Genomic DNA, 25,075 nt, shown 5'->3' with positions numbered 1-25,075 from the left:
GAATGATGTCCGGCTTTACAAAAAAATTATTTCCCCAGTTCTACTGTAAGATAAACTGTTCTAGGAAGTTCAAAATATCCTCACTTACTAGTATCTCATTTGTATAGTAATTTTCAGGAAAGCACATGCTAGATTAAATGAGGCACATCCTTTTAAAAACATTACAAAACTTAAATTTCAACACATCAAACCTATAAAGCCTCATTAACTGAGATGTAACTGACTTGGAATCTGTAATTATTTCTTTTTTGCTATAAAGTTGCCCTTAATACTGCATCTGCTTATAAAAAATTTGTTAAGATTGTGTAACAATTTAATGCAATTGTTTAAAAAAATCTTAAATACTTAAAAGTAGAAAATTGTTATTTTGGGGGGATTATATATATCAGTTTAAATATAAGAATTACTATTCACAAATATATCGTTAAACTGCTAATTGAAGAAAACACGAATGAATTAAACACATTTATTAGTAAGATAAAAATCATTTTTTAAAACAAAAAGCAGTTACTAGCCTGATTTCCTCATACACACTCTTTCTCCCATACACACAAGAACAAGAACAAAATAAAACAGGTATAAAATCTGATTGTGTAAAAATATTTCACTTTTGTCTTTTTGAAAGCTAACATTATGAAGATGTGGTATTAAAGCAACAGCAGCAAGAATTCAATGAAAGTTGTTTTGCTTATACTTGTGTTTATTTTTCTCATAATTAAAATTCCTGTAGTAACTATTTTGGCTCTTCAACATCTTCATCATTAGTATTCAATTATCTGTAAGCCTGAAGATGCATGAATCTTTAACAAAAGCTTTCTACCACTTCAAATTTACTTTTTTTTTTTTTCATTTATCTGCCATATACTGTTTTAAATTAGAAACAAAAGATGAAGCACAAAGTGTTAATGAGTTTTCCACACCTAAAGTAAGAAGTTCTCAAGTCTGGTTGTGCTCAGACTAAGACTATGGCTGACCAATCGAAACTTCAGAATTCCTATGTGACATCATAAGACCTCCCTAGAACACTTTTTCTCCTCCACCTACTGCAACTGTTCCCATAAACCGGGTGACAGAGTCAGAAAACTCCCCAGCTAAACACCCATAAGCCTTCATACAACACAATACTCTATATTGTGATGATCACAGCAGCCAAGGTAAGAAACAGATTTCACTGACTTTGGTAATTCTTACTTTCTGTAATTCTTAATTCCTGTAATTTCTATAATCTGAACTTTTAAAATAAGTTAATTTTATTAATATCAGTTCAAACTTAAGCAATAAAATGACATGACAAAGTGCTTAAATTTATAAATGCTTATCCATTTAGTGACAGTAAAAATGAGACAACTTTGAAATGAAAAAGGTCATATTCATCTTTGATTCTGGTTATTTGTTTGTCATTTTAATTTAACTTTCACTTTTATTTTGCTTTTCAAATGTGAATTTCTGCCAATTAAAAAAATCTTCCAATTATGTTATCATATTTGGCAGTAGTGGTTAATTTCTCCACACAAAAACAATGACTTAATTGTTATTTATTGCTCTGCTGAGAAACAGTGCAGAACTGAGTTATTTACATCTGAACTAATATGAATAATCATTTGACTATAAACATGCACATTATCAGCACGCCTATTGCAATATTATCATAATTTCATACAGTGAATAATAATGAAATGGAGCTTAAGAATATATAATACAAGCTACTTTTAAAGTGCCCTTGAGGATATTTCCCCTCTAAAGTCCAGTCAACTTTTAAGAAACATTTCTAAAAATTCCATGCTGTTAATAAATTGAGTTACTGATATTAAATTCAATATTGTAGCATAAAGAAGTGTAGAAATTTTAAAACACTTTTCACAAACACATAAAAATCTAGTGTTAGAGAATAATTTGACACTTTAAAAAGTTATTTTGACACATGAATATTCTTAAGTATCTTATTTTCACACAAATTTGATTAAATGGATTTCTGCCTATTAATGCCTATAGTTTTGTCAAGTTATTATCCTCCAGTGTTACTCCATTTCCTCTCTGAGATTTAGAAAGAAAGGAGAAAATAAAATAAATGCCAGGAATGGAGATGCCACAATCAATTTTATGACTCCCATTTGAATTCTACCCTATTCTTTATGTTACAATCCTCAATTTAGTAAATGAAACGTTTCCTCATTCTCAGATCTCTGTCAGGGCTTACAGAAAATTACACATATTTTATTTATTTTAATTTTCATATTTTATATATATATTAAAATTTACCTCTAAAATTCTCAATTCCCATGACAAATGTTAATTCTATTGCTCACTACAAATACGAACTTTGTAATTCTGCAAGCGGTTTTCCTTAAGACATACAAAAACATTTTTGTCTACCATTGAGGTATCCTATTTGCGTCTCCATATCTCTATACTCATAATTTTCCTTTGATATTACACAAAAGTCATTCAGTGGAGGTGTCTTATATGCTTATTTGTGCATTTTTATTCAAATATCAAATTACATTCTCACACTTCAAATTGGGTGTTCATGAGCTGTTTTATTATATCAGAATTTTGCTTTATCACATATTGCTCTAAAAAGTACACAACCTCTGGAAAGAGCAGAAATTCTATTAAAGTTACCCTTAGCTCACTAGTATGTCTCAGTTAATAGAAATTCCAGTTATAGAGACTGTTAAAATTTCAAACATAATGTGGTAGTACCATACATTATGTCCCAACTAGTTCATCTATACCTTAAGGTGCCAGTTAAGTATTGTCTTTGTTTATGAAGACATGTAGTTTAAAAGTAAGTGCTTAAAAAAGTGTTAGATGAAATAACTGCTTTACTAAAAGGCATGACAGCACTATCATTTCCCAAAATCAAATATCAAATCTATTTTATTTGTATTTTAGTAGGCATAAAGGAAAATAATCGCATTTGGGTATTTAATCATATCTTTAATTAGTGAGATTAAGAAACAATAAGAAAATATTGCATAAACACAATGGTTTCAGAAAATTTTAATGTACTTTAATGTTTTAATGTACTGATTACACATGTAACATTAAATTATGTAATATATTAAATTTTTAATTTAGAAACTGAAAGTCTAGTTACTTCTCTAAATTAGACAATATATTACCAATCCCAGAAATGAGGAGGGCCAATTAAAACTTCTTCTTAAAGAACAATTTCCTAATATACTGGTGTACACAAATATTTCATTTGCTCCTCTTGATTATATATTTGATACTGCATCCCTATTCTACAATTTAGGAAAGATGCAAAAAGGTCAACTGCTCAAGATCACATAACTAGGAAAAGAGGGAAACCTTAGCAGAAGTTTAGGTTTTGTCACTAAGCCACATGCACATCCTCTATATACTGACCAGCATGGCTTGAAGTAAATCATGACACTGATAAACCAAATTTGAAAGCCCCCAAACACTGTAAATGATACTCTAAAAGGCAAATTCAGAGAATACAAACTTCTATTTTAATTTAAAGCCATTCCATTTCACTTAAATTCAATTTACACATCAGGTATTACATTCTTAATAGCCTAAATTATATTCTACTGATCATTTTCAAAACCAGAAATATAAGAAAATTACAGATGTCCTTAGTTATTAAGCATACCTCCTGGAAGGCAAAATTCAAACTAACTGTACAGACTTCAAAAAACCATAACATACCTCAATCAATCAAAGTTTCCTTTTATTTGTTTCATTGCTAAAATACTCATGCCTTCAATTCATCTGATACCTAAAATCCAAGTTAATATCTCCTCAAAACTTTCACAAAAACCACATTTCGATACTTTATTCTAGGTTCCCTATTAAATCCTCAGTCCTCAGCATTCCTCAGTTTTATTTCTGAACTCCCCTCTCCCCATACTCTACCAATTTAAATATCCAAAACTATTTGTTTTGACATGTTTGATCAATCTTGCTTTGTTATTTGCTACAAAAATCCCTCACTTTCATCAAAACTGTGAATTAACAAAGAAATGATCCTACTAGCAAAGTAAACCTAAAGGTAGAAAAATCAAGAAAATAATCCTTCTAAATTACAGTGGTATAAATTAGATAAGATGTAGTCTCTTTGTATATTTGCAGAAATAGTACATCAAAGTTCTTACCCAGAATAATTCTGAAGCATGTTACCAAATAAACACATGAAAATGAAGCCTGGATGTACAGCATACTCATAGTCAACTGAGGACCTCTAGTGCCTTTGAAAAGGTACTCCATCTTTAGTTTTCAACCCCCATCCCCTGCTCCCTCCGCAAAAAAAAAAAGGTTGACCAATATACTCACATTAATAGGGGGTACATTTATTAAGTGACATTCATTTCTCCTTAAGCCTTTCTCAATACTACCCCTCCATATTCTCTTCCCCCCCAAAAGATTCTGAAGTTCCAACTCCTACAGGGTTAAGAAGAATATTTTACTTGTAAATAAATTTGTAAAGCATTGTTTCAATATTTAAAAAACAATAACGAAGGCAAACCTACAGACAATGTAGCAATAGCAATAAGCTAAATTGTCCATTTCAGAGAGAAAAATCTCTCTGTGCTGTTGTTTAATGAATTCTCCTCAAGACTTAACATGAGGAGCACTTCATTACGGGTCAATTTAGGAGTGAGAATATATTGATTTTTATGCATATACAATTATTATCATAACCAGACAGAAGCAGCCTGAAGATTCTTTCAAATGGCCAGTCTGAACCAACAAAGCTCTGGAATGTTGCTACCACAAAGTAACTTCAAATAGAAAGTCCAAGTTTAGCATTAGGCAATCTCAAAAGGAAAATGACTCCACTGGAGTGATCTTTTGTAAGCCAACAGATTCATCATAAATCTAATGATGAATTGTCCTAATTTATTACCACAAGTCCAAAAAAGGGTGTATATACATTCACTTATCGCTTACCTGTGGAAATGTCAGAAAGTAGTAGAAAAATAAAATAAAATTCCAAATAATCCAAATATAGACAAGCCCTGTTCATTCAAATTCAATCTATAGAAAATTCTAATCTTCTAAACCAATCTGATGGAAAAAACATACTAGAGTATATCAGACTGTAGCCTTGGATATTACTTGAATTCAATTTAATAAAGTATTGCTTCAATACTCCCATGTTTACTAAAAGAATAAACAAAAATAAAAGGAGAAAGGCAAAATTCTACAAATATAAAGAATCTCAGGAATTTATTATTTCAGCAAAAGGAATAACACCAAAAATGCTGAAGTTTGAGAAGTTCCGCAAGCACTGAACATGCTTAAAGTATAGGTGGGGATTAATGCTCAGCATATACATCATTATTAAAGTACCACTTGTCTAGCAAGTCATAAAGCAGGCCACCAAAAGTTTTCAGAAGACTGTTGAGGTTCCTTCCGCACAAGAATGCATTTGATACTATATTGCTAAAACAGGACTCACTGCAGACAAAGTAAGGACTCCTGAAGGAGTTGATATAGTACCTTCCACCAAACATGCTGCCTAACACGGTATACGACATTAGTCAGAAGATTAGAGTTGCCTAATGGCTTTTCTATTTCCTTCTTCCACCTAAAAAAAAAAAAAAAAAAAAAAACCATACTATCTTGAACTTGATTGTTTTTTTAAATTTCCGGTGTCACTTTTCTTGAGGAAAAGAAGACAACCAAAGGATTTATAAATCCCACAAAGAATAGTAAAGAATTCTTTATTTTTATTCTTCTCATTCCCCTAAAAAGTAGAGTACTCATGGATCTACAGACATAAGATACTCTGTGGATACTTTTCTGCCTGTGATATGCAGCTCAAGAGACAGGAGTCTGGCATTTCTACACCCAAACTCCTAACAAGCACCTTTCATGTTTTCAATACTCTTGATTCTAGGGCCTAGAAGATAAATTGATTTGAAAATTCATCTATAAGTGAATACCACTCTTGTGTCAAAACAACCAATTTATATATATATGGTCATTCTTTTAATAAGAGGGTGGAGAGTAACTTCAGTTTCCATGGTTGTTTAGGCCAGACACAAGTTCAGAAAATCCCAAAACTATTTATGATTAGACTAATAGAATGCTCTAAAAAGATCAGATAACATGAAAATAAAACTAAACTATTTTTCTATGCTTTCCATCAAAAATTATTAAACAGCTTGGCTGTTAAGAAATTTATTTTTTGAAAAAAAAAAAAAAGGAAACTCATACGGTAGTTGTCAGTGCAGAGAAGAGAATGATAAACACCTGACAACCATGAATTATAATGTAGTAAAGGTCACAGACAACTCCAAAAATAGGATTATGCTGTTCCCACACAAAGGTTTTCAATTCTCAACATATGACAGGAAACCTCATCTTCTATGGACAAAATCTGGCCTAATTATCATCATACAAATGTTGGTATTCAATAGAACTAATATTCCACACATTTCAGATTATACCACTGTAAAAAATTGAGCCCAATAAATTAAATGTGTATCATTAACATTTTAGCATGTAAAGCAGATTTGTTTTCAGTTTAGGCATAAAATTATAAAACAGTTACAAATAACTTTAGGATTACAGCATATTTCTAAATCTGACAAGAAACAGGATACTATTTTTGGTCATCTCCTTCATATCCAATTTGTTTCCAGAAACAAACTCTTGTTTTTCAGTAACAGTTAGCTGTTGTAGGATTATAAGATCATCTTTAAAGTATATTAATTATGCTTTAAACAGCAGAGAGCTCATCTCTTTTGGGCAGGTCTTTGTATTTCACAAATACTAAAAACTCATCTATACAAAGTCTAGTTCAGGTTAATATTATGTTAACCAGGTGACCATTAATTTAGGTGAATCCTCTAAGCCTCATTTTTCTCATCTGTGATAGAAAGAGACTTGAGGAGAATATTAGAGCTTACATGTTCAACTAACAAATTGTTATTAGAACTAATCTGTCAATCACAGCATTATTTTTAAAATTTTTTAACTTATTATTAAAAATGAGGGCCAGGCATGGTGATTCACGCTTGTAATCTCAGGAATTACTTGAGCTCAGGAGTTTGAGATCAGCCTGGGCAGCACAGTGAAACCCTGTCCCTACCAAAAATACAAACAATCAGCCAGGCATGGTGGTGCCCATCTGTGGTCCCAGCTCCTCAGGAGGCTGAAGCAGGGAGACCGCTAGAGCCTGGGAAGTTGAGGTGCAGTGAGCCATGATTGCACAACTGCACTCCAGCCAGGGTGACAGAGCAAGACCCTGTCGTTCATTCATCCATTCATAAAAATAATTAATTAATTAAAAATGAAATGGGGTCTCATTATGTTGCACAACCTGGTCTCGAACTTCTGGGCTCAAACGCTCCCCCTGCCTAGTCCTCCCAAGTGTTGGAATTATAGATGTGAGCCACCATGACCTGCCCACAGCATTATTTTTTATTAACAATTTTCTAATAGTTTTTGTCATAAAAATCCCTTATTTAACTTTAATGATTTATTGAAACATACCAATTATGCACTAAGTACTAGGATACTAAATGAACACATGGTTTCTTTACTTCAGAAACTATCAAGTCTAGTTAGGGATACAAACATGTAAACTGAAATTGTGCTATAATCTGATAGATATCCTCATATAGATAACACTAAAGCCCTATTAAAAACCAGTAGAGGTGACAACCAATTCCACCTTAATAACTAATGAAAGGTTTCATCAGGAAGTGATATTTAAACTGAACCTTAAGAATCAACTGAAGCTTGCCTGGCAGAGAATCAAAAGGTGGAGGACGCATTCCAGGCAGAGATAGAACAACATGTGCAAAGAATAAAATCACAAAAGGGAATGGAGTATTTATGGAAAGGTGACATGTTTCATGTGACTGAAGTACAACTTATCAGTGTCAAGGTAGGGGATGACTCCTGTATATGCTTCATGATAAACTCCTGGCCAACTCCCTCCTTTCCCATGTTTTGCCTCAAAGTAATTTTTAAAATTTCTGACCTTTTAAGACCAGCTAAGCCCAAAAACCTCACAAAACCATATATTCAAATAGGAATTACCAAGGCTAATTATTATTCCTTTCTTAACTGTATTCTGCTACATATCTTCATAAAAGGTGACTACTTGGCCAGGCGCAGTGGCTCACACCTGTAATCCCAGAACTTTGGCAGGCCTAGGCAGGCGGATCACAAGGTCAGGAGATCGAGACCATCCTGGCTAACACGGTGAAACCCAATCTCTATTAAAAATACAAAAAAATTAGCCAGGCGTGGTGGCAGGCACCTGTAGTCCCAGCTACTTGGGAGGCTAAGGCAGGAGAATGGTGTGAACCCAGGAAGTGGAGCTTGCAGTGAGCCAAGATCACGCCACTTCACTCCAGCCTGGGCAACAGTGCGAGACTCTGTCTCAAAATAATAAATAAATAAATAAAATCTTCCAGTAATTCTCCAATCCACTAGATCTATAATAATCAAATATCAACAGAAACAACTTAAAGGATGAATCTTAATAAAGAACAAAAGAAAATCTATTTCTATTTTACCTGAAGAATTCAAACAAACATCATTAAATATATGTCAAGTTTAAGCTGCTGTTTTCCTTTTTTTTAACTTTTAAGTTTGGGGGTATGTGTGACGGTTTGTTACACAGGTAAGCACACATCATGGGGGTTTGTATGTATTATTTCATCACCCCGGTATTAAGCCCAGTACCCAACACTTATCTTTTCTGCTCCTCTCCCTCCTCCTATCCTCCCCACTCAAGCAGACCCCAGCATCTGTTGTTTCATTCTTTGTGTTCATAAGTTCTTATCATCTCACTCCCACTTAAAAGTGAGAACATGTGGTATCTGGTTTTCTTTTCCTGTGTTAGTTTGCTACTAGGGATAATGACCTCCAGCTCCATCCATGTTCCCGCAGAAGACATGATTTCCTTCTTTTTTATGGCTGCACAGTATTGCGTGGTGTATACAACCACATTTCCACTCTGTCACTGATGCGCACTTAGGCCGATTCATGTCTTTGCTATTGTCAATAGTGCTGCAATGAACATTCGTGCGTGTATGCTTTTATGGCAGAAAGATTTATACTCCTCTGGATATATACCCAGTAATGGGATCGTTGGGTCAAATGGTAGTTCTGCTTTTATAAGCTGCTATTTTCTAAGTAGAAGTGTTACAGACAACCTAAATAACAGCCGTTAGCCACCGTTTAGACAATGAAGAATACATGCTAGAAAAATACAGGTTGTTAGTAACTCTTTAAGGAAAGAAAATTTGATACAAGTTGGCTGTTTGGAACTCCTTGCTACAGACCAATATTATGAAGGAGGACAGAGTCTCAAGCCAAAAAAGGCCCAGTCTACTATATAATTCAGAATATAATAGAGCCAAGTTGAACTATTGAACACTACAGAATCTAAACACCATAAACCATATGGTTTCTCTGTAAAAGTAAATGCCAGGTTCTCACTGGTCATGCCTGATACCTGCCTTCCCCTTTGCCATTCTTTCAGTACTTCCTTCTGTTCCCTTCAGCACTTTCCTCTCTCAGGAATGGGCTAACAGGTTGAGATAGGCTTTTATGAGATGTATAAAAAGACTCAGGAGAAAATAAAATCTGACAGCTGGGGTAAGGTAGTAATATGTTGATTAACAATAATACATCAACAAATGTTAACAGTCACTACATCTGGCAATTAATTATCACTTTTTTACTCCATTTTTTATTTTTCTTATTTCAAAATTGATGCAGAAGTATCCTGATTGAAAACAAAATGTCCCCCAAGTGTTAATAACTGTTATCTCTGGACAGTTAATACAGTTAATTTTCAGTCTATATATAAATTTTCTGTGATAACATGTAAGTTCTTATTTGTTTTATTAATCATCAAAGTATAGACCCCACAGGCAGCAATAACTTGTGGGATCTCTGAAAGAAGGCATGATGGAAACTACTGCTATTAAGTAGAGGTCTGTGAATAGAAAATGTCTGTGGTAGATGGTGAGATAATAGTAATTACTATGCATTCCAAGCTTGATAGTCTTCAGTACTTAACATCAAATCTTATTAAAATGCTAGTTAAGATAACATTCTATAAAGCTATAAAATCATAAAAAGGAATGACAATTTGAATCCATATTTTTGGTAAAACACTTCCCATTTAACATTATTTTATTTTGGATTAAAATCAAGATCCAGGGAATAATTTGTTGTATGCATTTCCTTGTTATGTGATTGGCTCTGGAGCTATTAATACAGTGACTGATCAAACCAATTACATCTACAGAGTAACAGATTTAAAGAAACTATATGTGAGAACTTTTACCCAAAAGAATAACCCAAAACAAGCTGTACCTTAAACCAAATACAGCAGGTCCTCAAATAACATCATTTCCTTCTATGTCATTTTGTTGTAACATTTAAGTATGTGTGCAGCTTGAATGTTCTCCCCATATCTGTGGGACTCTCGTTTCCTCCCATATCCCAAAACTGTGCACATTAGGTTCACTGGCGTGTTTAAGTTGTCCTGGGTTGAGCGTGAGTGTGTACATGAGTGTATCCTGTGATGGAGTGGTCTCCTATCCAAGGTGGGTTCCTCCCTCCTTGAGCTGCTGGGATTGGCTACAGCCACCAGCAACCCAAACCAGAATAAGAGGGTTGAAAAACGAATGAATGGATGAATACAAATTATTATCAAATAAAAATTGGTAAAGTCTAGGGTGATCATACAAATGCATGACAATAAATGCTATGGCACAAAAGCACTCAGAGATCCCATTGTATTCCTCAAACATTGATTCCATGTTTTTAATTGACTATCACAACTACTGTTACTCACTGATTCACCAAATACTGGGTAATTATCTTTGTTGGCTTTTTTCTTGAGACAGAGTTTTGCTGTGTCACCCAGGCTGGAGTACAGTGGCATGATCTGGGCTCACTGCAACCCTTGCCTCCTGGGCTCCAGCGATACTCCCAAGTAGCTAGGATTACAGGCACATGCCACCAGCCTAGCTAATTTTTATATTTTTAGTAGAGACAGGGTTTCACCATGTTGGCCAGGCTGGTCTCAAACTCCTGACCTCAGGGGATCTGCCTGCCTTGGCCTCCCAAAGTGCTGGGATTACAGGTGTGAGCCACTGCACCCGGCCTATCTGGTTTTTATTAATCTTTCTTAAATGTATATATAGTTCATATTTCTCTCAATGTTTAATATTAGAAGTGTTTGGGATCTTTATTGAGAAGTTGGGTGATGTTCTTGTGACCAGAAATGTGCTATAGGAACTTAACTCTTATTTACATCAATCAGCCTACAGTAAAGATGGTTTTGTTATATGTTGTTTTGTGGAAAGTCATGGTTTCCAGGAACTTATGGATGACACTGAGGATTACTGCAATACTTGTAGTAAATTTGGGAGAAAAAGGCAAAGACTGAAGTTACTACTCCTAACACAAATGAGACTGTCATGGTGTGCCCCATCAAAAAAGGAGAAAGAGAGACACATGGAAACACATGCACGCGCGCGCGCACACACACACACACACACACACAGAGCGAGAGAGAGAGAGAAACTATAGAAACACTTGATGTTATAAATAACAATAGTGCTGAGGAAGATGAATTAATACAAAATTGCATTTTTTGTCCTGATAATAGGTTACATATATCATTCTAATCCATTTATTATTTTTACATTCCAGGCTACCTAAAAGAAGACAGTTATCTCATATTTGGCTGCCAGCTTTTTATCTTTCTCTCGACCACTTAAAACTTCAGACTTCCTCTCCTGCTGGTATCATGGAGAAAGTCCAATACCTCACTCGCTCAGCTATAAGAAGAGCCTCAACCATTGAAATGCCTCAACAAGCACGTCAAAATCTACAGAATCTATTTATCAATTTCTGTCTCATCTTAATATGTCTCTTGCTGATCTGTATCATCGTGATGCTTCTCTGAAGTTCTGCTACAACCTCTAGATCTGCAACTTGCCACATCAGCTTAAAATCTGTCATCCCATGCAGACGGGAAAACAATACTGTAAAACAGACCACTTCCTGAGTAGAAGAGTTTCTTTGTGAAAAGGTCAAGATTAAGACTAAAACTTATTGTTAGCAAATGTATTCATCTGCTGGATCTTGTAAACATGAAAAGGGCTTTATTTTCAAAAATTAACTTTAAAATAAGTGTATAAAATGTAACTGTTGATTTCCTCAACATGGCTCACAAATTTGTATCCCAAATCTTTTCTGAAGATGAAATAAGAGTTCAGTTTTGAAACTGCACTGCCAACAAGTTCACTTCATATATAAAGCATTATTTTTACTCTGTTGAGGTGAATATAACTTACATTACACTGTAAAATCTTCTTTAATACTAAGTATTTTTCAGGTCTTCACCAAGTATCAAAGTAATAACACAAATGAAGTGTCATTATTCAAAACAGTCCACTGACTCCTCACATCTGTTATCTTATTATAAAGAACTCTGTAGTAACTCTTTGTAGTAACATTCTAAAACAGAAATTGCATTTTTGCTATGCCACATTAACATTTTTTAAAGTTGATGAGAATCAAGTATGGAAAAGTAAGGCCATACTCTTACATAATAAAATTACTCTTAAGTAATTTTTTCAAAGAATCACAGAATTCTAGTACCTGTAGGTAAACCATAAATCTGTTCTAAGACATATGATCAACAGATGAGAATTGGGGGTTAATATGTGACAGTGAGATTAGTCATATCACTAATATACTAACAGAATAGCATCTAATCTTCATTTAAGACACTGTAGTGAATTATCTGACCTAGAGTTACCTAGTTTACCACACTGTATCTTTGAAATCATGAAACCTTAAGACTTCAGACTGATTTTACATGTTGTCTTCCATTCCAACCTAACACCCAGTGTAGGCAAGGAAAATAATAAAAGATTCCCAGTGACAAAATAATATATTATCTCAAGTATTTAAAAAAATAAAAGTATGAATTATCTCTCCAAATATTAACTAATTCTTAGATTATATTTTGAAATGAACTTGTTGGCCCATCTATTACATCTATAGCTGACCCTTGAATATGGGGGTTAGGGGAGCTGAGAATCCATGGGTCCGCAAAATCTTAACTACCTAATAGCTTACTGTTGACCATAAACCTTACTGATAACATAAACAGTAAATTAACACACATTTTGCATGTTATATGTATTATACACTGTATTCCTACAATAAAGTAAGCTAGAGAAAAGAAAATGTTATTTAGAACATCGTAAAAAAGAGAAAATATATTTACTATTCATTAAACGGAAGTGGGTCAACATAAAAGTCGTCATTCTCATTGTCTTCACATTGAGAGGAGGAAGAGAAGGAGAAAGACGGGGAGGAAGAGCAGGGGTTGGTCTTGTAATCTTGTCTTAGGGGTGTGGGGAGTGGGGGAAAAGAATATTCATGTATAAGTGGACCCTCGCTATTTAAGCCCTTGTTGTTCAAGGGTCAACTGTAACAGGATATAGCTATTTTTCTTCATCTATCAACCAAATGGCAAGCATCTACTTCGTAGGCCACTCTACTGAGCTAAATTATAGATCCAGCAATGTTACCTATAATTATTTTCTTGATGAATAAATTTTCAATTTCTCCTCTGATCATTTCAGAACATCTTCCAATAACTCATAAAACAACTCAAGTAAAATTTAGTGCTGGAAAATATATTCACCAAACTTTGGTAATTTAAGTTGACTAAAGTTTAAAATTAAGTCTAAAATAGTTTACACCTATACTGCATAATCCAACAATTTTAATTTCAGTTGAAGACATGTTACTAATATAACTATTATTAAAAGAGTAGAGGATGTGTAATTAATCATATCTTCTAAAACATGATTACTAAAAGAATATGTAACATCAATATTGACCTTGGTTTCTTACACAAGTGTTGCTAACTCAATAGTGAAGGAGACACCATTAAATTTTCTGAATCCATGAGAGGTACTAGAGATGGGGAGTGGAAAGTGTTTGGTTCAGGGATATCTGAAGAACAGAAGGGCAGAGATTTCTTAAGTGACGCCTCATCTACAAGCTGGAAATCCCTAATAACAAGTAAAAAGCTTATGAACAACAGGTGATACACTCACCTCACTGGTTTTAGTAAATTACCAACACAAAAAGTATCCAAGTTCTATAATAAGCTGCAGTGGTCTTAAAAACAAGTGGAAAATTTGAACTGATTAGTCATACTCCTTTGATTACATTGTTCGTTACAGTCTTTTTCTCAGTAAACAGAAATAACTAATTTTCTTGTTGTTCATTCTTTGATAGAAATTAAAATCTTATTCTGTGAGGATTACAGAATACTATACTATAACTCAAATTATGAAATAGAATAAACTCTTTAATTATTCTTCATCACAAAGTGTAAAGAATAAGATATAAGAAAACAATTTATTTTTAAAATTTAATATACTAAATGCTCAAAATATGTTCTACTATAGAATAAGTTCTTATCTTAATTTACAGGGTACTAAAAACAATTTTAAAATGCTTAATGTTACCTTTTATATTTTAATTGCGTAAGAATATATATTTGTTTAATGCAAATCAGAATCACTATATTAAAATGAAGGTTCCTGAAAACTCAGTGAAGCTGCTCTACAATACAACTGATACTACCAATAAAAAATTCTAATTTTAGTTTTGATTTTACAGGGTTTTTTTTGGTGACTTTCCCCAAAGAAAACAAAATCAAGATGCACAAGTACAGACACACAAGAGGGCAGACCTATATAAGATAATGAATTGCTACTACACAGACAATTATTTATCTTTTGATTATTTTTGAGTCTTCTTGCAAAGTAGGGCTATAATAAATTTTCAGAAAAGATCTGCTCTTCTGCTAAGTAACAGCACACTTTAAAAAGTCCAGAATGTTATGCCAATATTACATAGAAAACTTGACAGATAAAAAAGTCAAACACATTACTAATTTTATTCATTAAAACATGTATATAAAAGTCCTTTTTAACTACCTAATGAATGTGTCATATCCTAATATAGGGAGTGTCATGGTGTTCACATCTTTGAATATGTTAATTATCTCAAACAGTTAAAAAATAAAAGACAGAACAGAGTACAAAAATAAGAAAGAATGCAAATAAGAAAACTTTCTTTTCACAGGATATAACAGAATACATTAAACACTCCCAAGTTATAGATAAAACTTTTTCATTATTATTTCGTGTTAGACAAAAAGTAATTTTACTTTAACTCATTTTATCAATTTTTTGTTTTTAAATCAAGAGACAGGATGTTACTCTGTCATGCACACTGGAATGCAGTCACGTGATCATTGCTCACTGCAGCCTTGAACTCTTGGGGTGCAAGGGATTCTGCAACCCTGGTTCCCAAGTAGCTGGCACTATAGGGGCACATCACCACACATGGCTAATTCTTTTTATTTTTTGTAGAGATGGGGTCTCACTAGCCCAGGCTGGTCCCAAACTCCTATCCTCGAGCTATCTGCCCCCCATCAGCTTCCCAAAGTGCTGGGATTACAGGGGTGAGTTACTATGCTTTGTCTAAATTTTTTGTCTATACAAGGGAAAATCTCTAGTAAAATATGCATAGGTGCCAATACCACAACTGTTCAAACACCCTTATGACTAAATAGGCACAAAATTTCATCTTTTTAATGACTGCCACCTGAAGTTCAGAAACATCCTAGGGAAAAAAAAGGATAAACAACTTCGTCAATAAAGAGGCTACTATTATTTCACTACTGTCTGGGAGATCCATCGTGGGCTTACAGGAATCCAATGGACACTGCCATTACGTGTATCCTCCACCCTTCCACCCTACCTTCCCCTAAGAAGAGGAACTCAAGGGGGCCATGGAAAGGGAAGGATTCTTCCCAGAAAGAAGACCAGACTGCTTTTTCTCCTCTGTCATAGTCCTTACAGAGTCAGGCAGCTTAGGGGTTGTAGGGGGTGGGTAGCAGAAATGTGATGTACTACAGAGTAAAGAGTCAAAGACTAGCAGTGGACATTACACATGGAGCCTTCTGCCATAAACCATCTGAGGGCATAATGGCTTCTCTTCATTCACAAAGGAAAATGCTTCAGAGTACTAGACTCCTATACTCTTGATGGTTTAGCAGAAAATCATGTAAATCAAGGAATACCACACACATATGAATGTGTGGCTGTCTCAATAATTATTCTGGACTAAGTCCTAGGAAGAGCAAACCTTCAATGTTACAAATTAACCTGGGGAGTGGGGAGCTGTGAGGATCAAATGAGATAAAATACTGTGAAAGTTACAGAATTCTGTACCATATAAATCTAAGGTTTTATTAGATCATGACTTTCAACCAAATTCCTCTTCTTAGTTGTAAAAATACTGTTTTTTCATGGTCAGTGTTTAGGAGTTGTGCTTGTAAATCACAATTTATCAGATGGCCTGGTCCTTATTAATGTTCTTCTCTTTACGTAAAACTTAGACTAAAAGAAAACCAGTGTTTCTATGATTTTTATCTTTTTTGCTTTTTAGAGTTGGGGTCTGGCCATGTTGCCCAGACTGGTCTCAAACTCCTGGACTTAGGCAATTCTCCTGCCTCGGCCTCCCAAATTGCTGGGATTACAGGCGTGAGCTACAGTGCCTGGCCAGAAGTCAAGGTTTCAAAGAGGCTTTTAAGAAACAACCATGATGAAAGCTTTTAAAATAAAGAGAAAACTACTTGGAAGCTCCATGAAGGTATTTAACAACTTTTTTCTGTAGTTTTCCAAGGAGGAAATTAGAAGGGAAGCAGTCATTTAATGATTACAACTTAGTTTGTCTAGTTTTCTTCACCTGAATTCGTCTTTCTACTCCAAAACTTAAAAGTACTATAAAGAGACCATCCCAAACAAAGTTAATCAAGAAGTAGGGCTTTCCAGGGTATGTGCAAATTTTGCTTGTTAGTAGCCTTCTCTCTCTACTATGCACTAAAAAGAAGATTTAAAAACAAATTGCTCTCAACAGTGTGTCCCCAATCTCCCTACCCTACTCTGCATTGCTTTGAGGCTAAGAAAAACACCTTGTTTAAACTAGAGGTTTGTTCAAGCAGAATAAAAAGCAGGAATCAGTATTTACTCCTTGAAATTTGCCCAATTATCTCTATCACACCTACTCTAGCTTGGAATAGTATACTCAGCTCCACTGGACAGCTCCAATTCTGTCTAAAGACACCAGCTGGAGAAACAACTGCCTGATCTCTGTTTTCCTATAATGACAAACATTTGAAAACTAAAACGTGATAGTATTTGAAAAATTAGGTTTCCTATTTTTAATCACTTGAATGGATAAATCACGAATTTCTAATTCGATCACAATGATTCTTCTGTTTTGATTATGTGGTTTAAATACATAGTCAAAATGGTAAGAACTGTGTCCAAAATAAGAATAAAAAAGGCACATGCGATATCTTAAAGCTTCTCCTATGAATGCAGCATGTTAGGGTTCTATGTTTTGAGATCATACTCATATTTGTGAGGTTCCTAGACAAGTGATTTCCTTATCCTTTCATAGCCTATGTTCATTTTTCTATTTGTTTTTATTAGCAGTAGTAATGAATAGTAATTTTACATTTTTTACTCTAGGGAAAATTTGCAATTTTTAGTAGAATTAATTTGTTTCAGAAAATTCTGATGATAAAAAATAGATGACAGGATTCATATCAGAAAATTAGTTTCCTTGTTAAAACAAGCTACAGAAAATTGCTATTTTTCTTTATATATGCTATCATCATAAAGTGCTTTCTATAAACTGATTAATGAGTAAGTCTTGACACATAATTTTTTCAAAAAAAAAAAGTACATCTGATTTATAAACCTAAATACATCATTAATCACCAAAACTTTACAAATGACTGTAGTTCCACCTTCTCATCATACAGATGAAGAAACCGAGGCCCAGAGAAATTAAGTGAAAAAATCATCCAGGTTCTAAATCTAACAGAACAAAATCTCAGACCTCATATGGCCAAGTTGACGCTCTTTCTATTATTATACCTATGCTAGTGTTTTTGTTTCTGTTTCCAAGTTTCTTTAGATTGAGTATGTTCTGCTTTATTTTTATGCCCATTTAACAAATGAAAAGAACAAGCTAGGTACAAGGTTTTCAGATTTTCACATTAATTAGTCTCAAATGCTTTGTAAGTTTTGTTTACCAACAACACCTTTCAGGTTTGTAACATTTCTGCCGATTAACTTGCAGGAAAAAGGAAAAGCAAAACAACCTGTGGACACTTGCCATACGCTTGTTGCGAGTGTGCTACTGTGCAAATAACATCCACTGCAGGGAAGCAGACACTCGAGTTTGGGCCTTACCTGCATTGGTGTTTCACTTCCTTGTCGAAAGTCTTCAATTTGTTGCTGTTGCCAAGGAGCTAAACTGTAAGAATCCTCTGTATTTCTACCTTCCAAAGGATTTGTCCGCAGCTGCTCTGTAAGCCACATCTGAGTCCTTACGGAAGGCTGAATGGGAACTCCACCTACTGCCTGTTGACCAAGCATTAAATATTTTGGAGATTCAAAAGCCTCTGAGCTTGTCATAATGGGCTTGCTTTCAGGTAAGGCACTATATGTCATGTCTACAGTCTGTCTCCTAAGAGTTGACGAAGAGGCTCTAAAGTCCTCCTTGCTACAGCTCTCAAATTTATATTTGCAGTCCAGAGTTGATGACCATTTTTTATTTATTTCCTTGTCCTCTAACTTAAGCATCTCCATACTATCATGTAAACAGCTAGGCCCAACTGTCCTCAGTTGTGATGTTAAAGCCTTAGCCCTCCCTAGCTTCTCCAAACCATTCCTTGGCTCTTCTCTACATACAGTGCCACCCTGGCTACAGTTATCCGGGGCAGTGAGTTTGGATAAAGATGACCATTTCCGAAGTGGCCGGAAGTCCTTCATGTCTAGTGAAGAGTCCTGCTCTCCCCTACTGTGGTTTCCCAATGTTTGCATGAGGCTTGTACTCCATTTTGAGCCATCTGGTGTCAAGGATTCCCTAAGTTTGGAAACTGAAGCGCTGGAATTAGACGGCATCACATGGGCAGTAGGAAGAGTAATCAATGATTGACTAGGTTTAAAAGATAATGTGCCACTTGAAGTTGAATGATCTGGAAAGAAAAAAGATGGTCAAATTAGTTAAAATGAACAGACAAAAGAGAATGAGGCAAAATGCAAAATGCCAAAAGAAAAATCTGAACCTGAACCTGGTTTCACACCACAAGCTTTTTTTTTTTTTTTTTTTTTTTTGAGACGGAGTTTTAGCTCGTCGCCTAGGCTGGAGTGCAGTGGTAAGATCTCAGCTCACTGCAACCTCCGCCTCCTGAGTTCAAGCGATTCTCCTGCCTCAGCCTCCCAAGTAGCTGGGATTCCGGGCGCCCACCAGCACGTCCGGCTAATTTTTTGTATTTTTAGCAGAGATGGGGCTTTGCCATGTTGGGCAGGCTGGTCTCGAACTCCTGACCTAAGGTGATCTGCCCGCCTCAGCCTCCCAAAGTGCTGGGATTACAGGCATGAGTCACCGTGCCCAGCCCAGCACAAGCTTTTCAAAAAGACTTCTTCAAAATGAGTAAATTACTATTATCCTTTTACTCGAAACAAGTCAACATACTTTCAAATTGGATTTTCCAAATATGGATATATAATAGAGTATATGGCCTTTTACCATCTACTGTACTTACAGGTGAAAAGTTATTTAAAATAGGTTTATATTTACCCTAATTAAAGTATTGTATCTTTAAAAGGAAAAATCCAACTCCTTACTGAGAGGTCTTATTCATAATCCAGCAATGAAGTCTCAGACACAACTTTGTCGGAAAAATGGTATTTTTCAGTGTCTTTCCTGAACTGTGAAAATCTATGCCAGATCTGAACATTTTAGAACCTCCCCAAACTCTAATTGAAATGAGAAATATGAGTAAAGGTGCTCCTTCAATAATGAAAAATAGTCCCAAAGGGTTCACTTCCAGTATCATTTAATGGCATATACATATGTGTGTGTGTGTGTGTATACGTATGTATGAATATATATGTGTGTATATATATATTTATATTCACCCAAGCTAGAACCTTAGAGTCTACTTTGATTCCTTTCTCTTTATATTTACTAAATCCCCAAGTTGTATATTTTTACCTCCAAAATAGCTGAATTTCTATTACCTTAGGTCAGGCCCTCATGCATCACACTCTTCTATACAAATGAATAGTTTCAATAGACTAAATGAAAGGCTGAAAGATAAATAAGGGTTTAAATACTCAATAAATTCACCATCAAGTGCCATGTTATCATCATATATATCAAATTAAAACCAAAGACTATAATTTTGTAATCAAGGGATATCTAGAAAGGGGGTAGCAATTTAAATTGGTGTGTGGGGAGGAAGTGAGTGATGGAGACCTTTGCAATTTATTCTGTATCTCCCCACACTGATCGACTCTTATACCAGAAGATACTTATTACTTGTATTCTCTTAAAAGTGTCTTATGGAAAAATTTATGTTGATAAAGTTGTAAGAAAATTCAGATTAAAACGAGCCAGGTAGACTAATTCAAAAAATAAAATTCCAGTGGGTCTTGGCACAGATTTTGTTAACTTGGACATGAAAAGGGAAAAACATTACAAATGAAGGAATATGAGCAAAAGCATTGTAGGGGATATCATATTCAAGACTGCCTATCAGCTTCTAAAGAAACCTCCTGCATTCAGGAAAATTCTCACATTACTGACTCCATCCCTCCCAAAATATATGTCAGACCTCAAAATCCCAGTATACCCTGCAACTACGATGCAGACATTCAGAGGCAGCAGCACAAAATTGCGGTTTTGGAAGTAAGTCACATGATAAAATGGAGTCGGTGTGGAGCTACCATTTTTGGGTGGTATAGGCAACAGCAGAGGCATCACTTTTCCACAACAGCAGTGACAGACGTGGCCCCACAGTGGCTGCAGAATCAAAATTTCTATCCCACTGGCAGCAGCTACGCAGCTTGGTGACGGAAGACTGACAGTTCTCATATATGATTTGAGGTATATTATTTGGAAGCTTATCCTTAAGCCTGGTTCTCCAACCTTCCTAAAAATTCCTTTAGGAAGCACCAAATATCCTTAAGTAAATTTCCTATGTGCTCATCCAGCCTGTAAACAACTTCTGCTAATTGAAAACACTAAATTATCCAATCATGAAGCCAAAAGAATGTGGCTGTATAAGAAGAAAAATAAATCCATGTATCTAGAGTATGGAGTTAAAGTACCAAGGAAAGTTGTCAAGGTAACGAATAGGTAAAGGTGAAGCAGAATTACACACATCTTCAAATGCTCTGTAAGTAAAGAGCCTGGCCTTCATTCAGCATGAAACATGATATCACTGAGTTTCCAAACAAGGGAGTGAATGATATGATCAAAATTATACTTAAAATGACTGATCATTCTGACAGCAGAGTCGCCAATGGATTAAAGCAAAACAACTGGCAAACACAGTGATTAACAGACTATTCTGGTAATCAGGAGAACAAGAAAATAAAGGGGAATATGCTACTGAGGGTTGGTTCTAAATAGAAATAGGACATCCCCAAAAGTTTATGGAACATTTGTATTCACATATTATAGTATTATATATATCTTACATATATTTTTATTAATATTACTAAGGGATTACTTATACTAAAATAATCAGAGCCTCTAAAAGATATCTTAAAAAAATAAAAAATTAGTCGTGTATCAAGTTGCAGATAGAGCAAAGGTTAAGTAAAACAGTTTTGATTTCATAGAGTAAAATATAGGGCTGGGTGCAGTGGCTCACACCTGTAAATCCAGCAATTTGGAAGGCCAAGGCAGGTGGATTACTTAGAGGTCAGGAGTTCAAGAACACCTTCACCAACAATAATGAAACTCTATCTCTACTAAAAATACAAAACTTAGCCAGGTGTGGTGGTGGGCGCCTGTAAATCCCAGCTACACGGGAGGTTGTGGCAAGAGAACGGCTTGAACCTGGAGGTTCAAGGTTCCTGGAGTTGGAGATTGCAGTAAGCAGAGATTATGCCACTGCACTGCAGCCTGGGTGACAAAGCTAGACTCTGTCTCAAAAAAAAAAAAAAAAAGTAAAATATAGAGCCTTTTTAGATTCAAATTCTGGCTCTATCACTCAGTAGTTATGCGTGCTCAAACATGTTATTTAACAGTTACCTCCTCCATAGAATGGAGATGACAACAGTGAGAATTAAACCAAAACACATAAAATATATAGAAGAATTCCTGGCAGAAAGCAAAATGTTATTCATTAAAAAGCTACAAGTAAATGTGAATTTCAATGTAACAAACAAAGGATAAATACTCATACATATAAAGAGCTCCAACAAATCAACAACAACAACAACAAAAAAGCCCTAGCAACTCAATTTTAAAATAGGCCAAAAAAAAAAAAAAATCAATAAGCAAATCAACAAACAAAAACACAACTAGAGAATATTTTTTTAAAAAAAAAATCCTCAAACTCACTAATAGTAAAGGTACATTCTCTATCATACTCAGAAAACTATTAAAGGCTGCAAATATACCACTGATGGGAACGTAAACTGTTATAGTCTTTGGAAAGAGAGAGGCAATTTGTACATATCACTGTTTAAAATATGAATACACATACGTGAACACATATATGTAGATATGTAGAAATGCGCAGAGAAAAGATCCGAAAGAATACACACAAAACTTAATAAACAAAGGTAACCTCTACATAGTGGAAAGGGGGCAAAAGGAGAAAACTACTTCCACATTTTACTTTATACAATGTCTTATTTTAATTGTTTTCCAAGGAATATAACTTGACCATGTGGTCAAACTTCTGCACAGGTATTCTGTTGTTCTGTGACCTCGAAGAGTTTAAAATACTTCTAAAGTATGAATAATATAAATAGGTAATTTTCTCACTTTTCATGTCACAGCGGAATACTATAAGACCTAGTTTGGCTGCTTCTTGTATCCAATAATGTGCTACTTTCCAATCTGACTTTACTAACTCAGTACTTTCCAAATGCAAAGAAAAATCAGCAATGAGTGAAAAATCAATTTCACATCAGACTAGTGTTTATTCCCTAAATCTGAAAGCAGTTGATATATGCTGTCCATAGACTATTATACTGAATATAGAATTTATTCCTAAAATTTCCTTATTACAAATTCTCAAATCTTAGCATAAAAAAAGTTGCCTGAGAGCTGATGCCCTACTCCAAGAGATTATGATCCAGTAAAAGTAGAGAAGGGCCTAGGAAATACCACTTCTAAATAAGTGATTCTGCTGCTTCATTTACTATAACATCATTCCATATGGGTCTGATTCCAGTTCTGAAGTCTTTAAGCTTAAATATCCCAAGTTCAACCATAACCAGTATCTAAGTTCTAGTGTAAAATCTGATTAACTGTGACATTCAGAATTCATTACTGTCAAAACTAAGGATCAAAGCTCTGTCTACTGACATGCATATGCACATAGACACACATGCACACATAACACATAAATAAATGAAAAAAGAATATTTGAAAGAATTAAATATTTAGTATTTATAAGAGAATTAAACATAAGAATTAAAATTTTAAAATTAAATATTTAAGAATATATGAACAAAGAATTAAATATTTTCCCCCAGTATGAGTATCTAGGTGGGAAAGGGGTCATCATTATATCTTAGACAGAAATGAGTCCCGAAAATGTTAACTTTAACAATTTCAACACTTAAAAATGTGATTTTGCCCTAAGGAAACACAGTTAATTAGAAGTAGATATAATGCAATTCCTAATGTGCTTGATTAGGCTACCTAATTGTAGCCACAAATCCCAAATGCAAGTTATTACTACAGTATCTAGCCCACATCTAAGTTACAACAGTGATATCTGAAACCAACAGAAGGTAGTCCTTTTAAAAACTCAAGAATGTGGTTTACAGCATTGACAGTAGGCACAGATGAGCTAATGGTTTCAGACAGATTTAAGTTTTAAAGGCCAGAATATAAGAAAGGGACATTGCTATAACCTGATAATGCAAGTGAGTTATATTTAAGACAAAATATTTCTCAATTCCAGACAAAAACCCAATCTTCTGTTTCACTGTCATGTTATTCTCATCTGGTATTAAATGAAAACACTGACTCTATCTTCTCTTATATACAGAGATGGTGTCTCTCTCACTCTCTGTCTCTCTCTGCTCTATCCTTCTGGTAGTAATAAAGAATTAAATGCCAAAAAAGACCACTCCCTCCCACCCTCCAGATCTATATTATAGCAATAAATCATGAGTCTTCACAGTTTAAAAAATAATCATTAAACTATACAACCCTGTATCAAAACAGTGATTTAAAATAGCATTTTCATATACTTACCAGTCAACATAAAATATTTTAACAAATATTTTATTTTTAAAAAACTTTTTTATTTAACCACAAAGGCAATTGTTTTGTTTGAGATAGAGTTTCACTCTTGTTGCCCAGGCAGGAGTGCAAAGGCACGATCTCAGCTCACCACAACCTCTGCCTCCCAAGTTCAAGCGATTCTCCTGCCTCAGCCTCCTGAGTAGCTAGGATTACAGGCATGCACCACCACACCTGGTAACTTTGTATTTTTAGTAGAGACGGAGTTTCTCCATGTTGGTCAGGCTGGTCTCGAACTCCCAACCTCATGTGATCTACCCACCTTGGCCTCCCAAAGTGCTGGGATTACAGGCGTGAGCCACCACTCCCGGCCCAGGCAATAATTTTTATACAACACAATGAGTTTTTTCTCTTCCTGCTAATGCCATGATCATACCATGTTACGTAGAAAACAAAAAAAGAAAACAAAAACATTTTATGCTACATGTAACCCATTCTTTAAAAAAAAAAAAAAATGACTGTATTCCCAGCACTTTGGGAGGCCAAAGTTGCCAGGTCACGAGGTCAAGAGATCAAGACCATCCTGACCAACATCGTGAAACCCTGTCTCTACTTAAAAAAAAAAAAAATTAGTGGGGTGTCGTGGTGGGTGCCTGTAGTCCCAGCTACTTGGGAGGCTGAGACAGGAGATTCACTTGAATCCGGGAGGCAGAGGTTG

General features: G+C 34.8%; 2 protein-coding genes across 2 annotated transcripts in view; one reads left to right on the top strand and one right to left on the bottom strand.

Moving 5' to 3' along the window:
* The window catches only part of CEP85L (centrosomal protein 85kDa-like), a 200,250-nt gene that overhangs the window by 83,457 nt on the left and 91,718 nt on the right, over window positions 1-25,075 (bottom strand). The window contains exon 4 of the mRNA XM_011937342.1: window positions 18,324-19,111. Coding sequence (XP_011792732.1) covers window positions 18,324-19,111 — 788 coding nt within the window. The remainder of the gene's footprint in view (window positions 1-18,323; window positions 19,112-25,075) is intronic.
* Window positions 1,041-14,254, top strand: PLN (phospholamban). Its single transcript, XM_011937320.1, has 2 exons — window positions 1,041-1,154; window positions 11,668-14,254. The coding sequence occupies exon 2, from the start codon at window positions 11,765-11,767 to the stop codon at window positions 11,921-11,923; it is 159 nt and encodes a 52-aa protein (XP_011792710.1). The 5' UTR covers window positions 1,041-1,154; window positions 11,668-11,764; the 3' UTR covers window positions 11,924-14,254.

This window comes from Colobus angolensis, unplaced genomic scaffold (genome assembly GCF_000951035.1).
Source record: "Colobus angolensis palliatus isolate OR3802 unplaced genomic scaffold, Cang.pa_1.0 Scaffold100, whole genome shotgun sequence".
In the NCBI taxonomy this organism is placed as follows: domain Eukaryota; kingdom Metazoa; phylum Chordata; class Mammalia; order Primates; family Cercopithecidae; genus Colobus; species Colobus angolensis.
The sequence above is the reverse complement of the archived record's forward strand: the minus strand, read 5'-3'. Positions and strand labels throughout refer to the sequence as shown.